The sequence below is a fragment of the Scylla paramamosain genome, chromosome 30 (assembly GCF_035594125.1).
Source record: "Scylla paramamosain isolate STU-SP2022 chromosome 30, ASM3559412v1, whole genome shotgun sequence".
Classification (NCBI taxonomy): domain Eukaryota; kingdom Metazoa; phylum Arthropoda; class Malacostraca; order Decapoda; family Portunidae; genus Scylla; species Scylla paramamosain.
In genome coordinates, this window is record NC_087180.1 from 14204115 (window position 1) to 14209114 (window position 5000).

The window sequence follows — 5000 nt, forward strand, 5'->3', positions numbered from 1 at the left end:
ACATTGAAGAAGAAAAGAGAAAAATGACAATAAAGTAGAGAAGAAAGGGAAAAAGGACAAATAAAGGAAAAGTAGAGTAGAAAGAAGGACAAAATAAAGGAAAAGTAGAGAAGAAAGGGGAAGAAGGACAAATAAAGAAAATGAAAGATGAAAGGGAAGAAGGATAAATAAAGGAAAATTAAAGAAGAAAGGAAAAGATAAAAATAAAGGAAAACTAGAGAAGAAAGACAAACATTGGGGAAATAGAGAATAAATGGAAGAATGAGAAATAAAGGAAGAGGATACAGAAAATAAAGAAAAGTAGGATGGTTGATGAAAAGCAACATTAGGGCCAAAGTTTTAGAAAAGGTTCATAGGACAAAAAGGAGGCGTTAAGAGGATACGATTTAATTAAGCCTCTTTTTTGTAGTAATTACTGATCAGTAGGAATTATAATTACGTGCTAGAAAGTGAACGTTCAATTATGAATCTTTTATTTGGTAATCTTTAATACTTGGAAGTCTGATTTTCTCGTTTTTTTCTTTTATTCTTCTTTTTTATTTTATGTTCATTTCCAAAACTTAACTTTCCTTAGCTTTCTTATCTCTTTCTCTCTCTCTCTCTCTCTCTCTCTCTCTCTCTCTCTCTCTCTCTCTCTCTCTCTCTCTCTCTCTCTCTCTCTCTCTCTCTCTCTCTCTCTCTCTCTCACCATCAAAGTCGACCGTCCCGGAGCCGTCCTCGTCGATCTCGTCCACGATATTGTCGAGGTCAGCACTCGTCAGCTTATCGTCCAGGGCTCCCAAGATCTCCTTCAGCGCCGCCGTCGGGATAAAGCCATTACCTGCCGGGGAAGATGAGGTGGAGTGGAGCTGGTGGAAGAGATGGACGCGGTGGAGGAGCAGCAGGAGGGAGAAGTGAGTCATCGAGAAATGGCGGTAGTAATTGTGATCGCTGAATTGGAAGAGTAAATGGAAGAGGAAGAGGGTTTTTGTTGAAGGAGAAGGAATTGTAGAGTTGGTGGAAGAGGATGAGGAACTAGAGGAGCAGGAGGAGGAGGTTATAAAGAATTGGATATGATATTGAAATGGTTGATTTGGAAAAGTACACGGAGGAGGAGTTTGTAAAGGAAGGGAGGAGGAGGGTGAATTGGTGGTTTAGGAACAGGATGAGGAGGACGAAATGGGGAAAATTAAACTGATAAAAAAAAGGAACGGAGGTTTTAGAAAAGTGGCAATTTTGGGAAGAAATAAAAAGAAAAGATAAAATATGGATTACTTTTAAAGAAGTGTACGTAGTTTTGGAGAAAGAGAAGAGATGAAAATCGATGTAAGAAAAAAAAATAAAAGGAACAAAGATAAGAGAAGAGCTATTTTGACAAGAAATAAGAAATAAATAAAAAAAAAAAAAAATAAAATAAAAACATGGACAAGTTGTTTAAAATTAAGTGCAGTTTTGGAGGAAGAGAAGAGGACATGAAAATCGATGAAAAAGAGGAAAAAAAAAAAAGGAAGCCGAAGACGAGGAGTTAGACTTCGTTAGTGAGAGGGAGAGTTGGGAGAGGAGGGAGAGTCCGGATGCCAGGTGGGGGAGGGTTGGCGTTGTTGAAGGAAGAGGAAGAGGAAGAGGAGGAGAAAGAGGATGATTGATGGATGGAAAAAACGCTGCCGTAGCCTTTGCAACCTCCTTCACACGGCACTGACTGGCGAGTGGAGGAGAGGGAGAATAAAGGAGACTAAAGGAGGGGAAGAAAGAAGTATGAAGTGAAGAAAAAGTGAATTGGGTGAGAGAGAGAGAGAGAGAGAGAGAGAGAGAGAGAGAGAGAGAGAGAGAGAGAGAGAGAGAGAGAGAGAGAGAGTTAGGATTATGACACATAGAAGAAGAAAGATGATTGAAAGGAGGAAGAACAGGAAAGAGGAGGAGGAGGATAATGATAATAATAATAATAATAATAATAATAATAATAATAATAATAATAATAATAATAATAATAACTGATAATAATAATAATAATAATAATAATAATAATAATAATAATAATAATAATAATAATAATAATGTCAAAATGCAAATATAACGAAAGAAGGTAAAACAAAACAAGATGATAGAAGAGAAAAAAGAAGTAATACATTTGGATAAAGAGAGGAGAAAGGAGAAGACAAAACAAGGTGTGGTTACCAAATCTCACAAAGAGAAGAGAAGGGAAGAGAAGAGAAAGGGAAGCGACAAATTAATTATACAAAGGGATAAAAAAGATGAAAAAAAAAGTGAAAGGGGTAAGGTAAGGGAAGGAAGGGAAGGAGGGGAAGGGAGAGGAAGGTGAAAGGATAGCAGGTAATTGTTGTGAGAGGGTAAAGGGGTTCCTGGGAAGTAGTAATTAAGTGGGAGAGGAATCGGGGCTTGTAAATGGTGGGAAGATGTAGGTGGAAAGGTGGGAGGTTTAATTAACGAGAAGAGGAATGAAGGGTCGGGGTTTTCCTGTAGAGAGGATGAGAATAGGGTGTGTTTTTGGGAGAGAGAGAGAGAGAGAGAGAGAGAGAGAGAGAGAGAGAGAGAGAGAGAGAGAGAGAGAGAGAGTCTTTATGGTGTATTCTTGCTTGTGTTTCAGGGAGAGTATAACAAAGCACTTTTTATTGCTATAGTTTTTAAAAGACTATCAAAGGTACAAGCATAGAAATGTATGGATAAAATACAGCATGGAATATGCAACGTTAAAATATATATACTGTAAATTCTGAAGCGTTAAAAAAAAAAATCTGTGAACTTTCCAATGATGAACGTGTGATAAGTATGAAATGCTGCATGAAATTTGAAGAGTAAAATAAAGAATGCCATGAAATAGTGATGATGATGGTGATGATGATGGTGATTATGATTGTGATGATGATGGTGAAAATAATGATGAAATCTGAACGAACAGTATACAGATAAATACTTGTAGACTGAGATCACATGAAAGGAAAGGAAGGAAATTCATACAAATATTAATTAGAAATAAAACACTGTAAAAAATGAAAGGAAAGTAAGTCAAAGAAAAGAAAGAATATACTAATTCATCATAAATAAAAACAAATAAAACGAAAAAAAAGTCTTATTAGAAAAGTAGCTGAATATCCTTATAATCCTTAGAATAACCTCTCTCTCTCTCTCTCTCTCTCTCTCTCTCTCTCTCTCTCTCTCTCTCTCTCTCTCTCTCTCTCTCTCTCTCTCGTCATAAATATCCCCGGCGCTGTTATCTAAGGCTATTAACACTGTCATTAAATTCCACAACTTTGCAGATTAAAATTTACGAGCGATGTACGTCAAAAATACTTTATTTCATGTGACTGGAAATGTCTAGAAGATATATTATAAAAGTAGCGTCGTAATATTATCTAAATTTAAAGCTAGTGTTCACTGTCTCTCCGAGTGTGTGTGTGTGTGTGTGTGTGTGTGTGTGTGTGTGTGTGTAAGTCTCTCTCTCTCTCTCTCTCTCTCTCTCTCTCTCTCTCTCTCTCTCTCTCTCTCTCTCTCTCTCTCTCTCTCTCTCGGCAATAATGGTAATGAGCTTAATCTCAGCAACTGCATTTATGTATAGAGAGAGAGAGAGAGAGAGAGAGAGAGAGAGAGAGAGAGAGAGAGAGAGAGAGAGAGAGAGAGAGAATGTATGGTTCGTTCACTGCCGGACTTTGAAAGGAGTAACGCTCTGAAGAACCGAAGAGAAGAACCTGAGGGACACTGAGTTGAAGGAGCGGGTATTCAAAGATAAATTACGCCTCTGCCTGCTTCTTAGAGACCAAGGAGGTGCGTAGAGACGAGTAGTTGGAGGAATAGGAGGAGGATGAAGCACCGGTAGAGATGAGGAGATGGGGGAATAGGAGGACAAGGAAAAACTGTTAAGGACGAAAAGATAGAGGAATAAGAAGAGGTTGAATAACATTGGTAGGAACGAGGAGATGGAGGAATAGGAGGGCGAAGAAAGAGGAATGGAGGAATATGAGAGAGAAGAAACACTTGTAGGGAAGAGGAGATGGAGGAATGGAAGGAGTTTGTAAGAATAGTAGGAACAATATGGAGGAATAGAAGGTTGAAACACTGGAGGAAAAGCAAGAGGGCAGTGGATGACTATACATGAGGGAGGGAAGAAAACACGGAAGATGAGAGTAAGATCAGGGAGAGGACGTGTATGGGAGAGGAAATGAGGGAGAGGCACGGTAGGTAGGAGGTAAAAATGTTAGGTAGGGAAGGGGAGGAATGTGTTCATGCTAATAAGGTTTTGGGGTATTGGGGAGAAAAAAAAAACGTATAAAAAGATGAAGGTAGGGAAGGAGGAAGTGAAGGAAGGAGAAGCAGTGTGTGAAGGAGACAGGTTATAAAGTTAAGATAGCGAGTCTTTTAAAGGTTAAAGAACAATGTTAGAAGTGAGTAAAGAATAAAAGAAATATAGAGAGAAAGGAAGGGGGACTGAAGTTAAAGAGGGATAAAGAGCGTATAAACAATGCGCATTAAGTACTTTGAGAGTGTTTTGAAAGATGAGAGAGGATTAGAGTCAATGTATAGATTAAGGAGCAAAAGAAAGGATAGAAGACCAAAAATTCTGAACTCCCAAAATATCTCTTAAGAAAACAGGTAGAGTGTTGAGATGGATAGACTAAAAATTAAGGAAGGAAAGGATATTATGGTAAAAAAGTCCAGTACAGTAAAGAAGGAAAGAGGGATGAAGATGAGAAGGAAAAGATATGCAAGAGAAAAATGGGATAGATTTGACAGTTCTCTTTAAAAAGTAGGTAATCTCTAAAAAAAAAAATTATGAAAAGAAAAAATGTTATAAAAGATTAATTAAAATAACTGAAATAGAACATTTATATCAGTAATGTACAAATTCTCTCTCTCTCTCTCTCTCTCTCTCTCTCTCTCTCTCTCTCTCTCTCTCTCTCTCTCTCTCTCTCTCTCTCTCTCTCTCTCACATTGTTACACACAGAAAGAGGTATAATCAAAGGAGAAGTATATGTATGTAACCTAGAGCTTAAGAAGGAAATATTAAA

General features: G+C 37.7%; 1 protein-coding gene across 2 annotated transcripts in view; it reads right to left on the reverse strand.

Moving 5' to 3' along the window:
• The window catches only part of LOC135115880 (troponin C-like), a 23555-nt gene that overhangs the window by 4542 nt on the left and 14013 nt on the right, over window positions 1–5000 (reverse strand). For both annotated transcript variants that reach the window (XM_064032973.1, XM_064032972.1), the window contains exon 5: window positions 689–820. In XM_064032973.1, the coding sequence (XP_063889043.1) occupies window positions 689–820 (132 nt within the window). The remainder of the gene's footprint in view (window positions 1–688; window positions 821–5000) is intronic.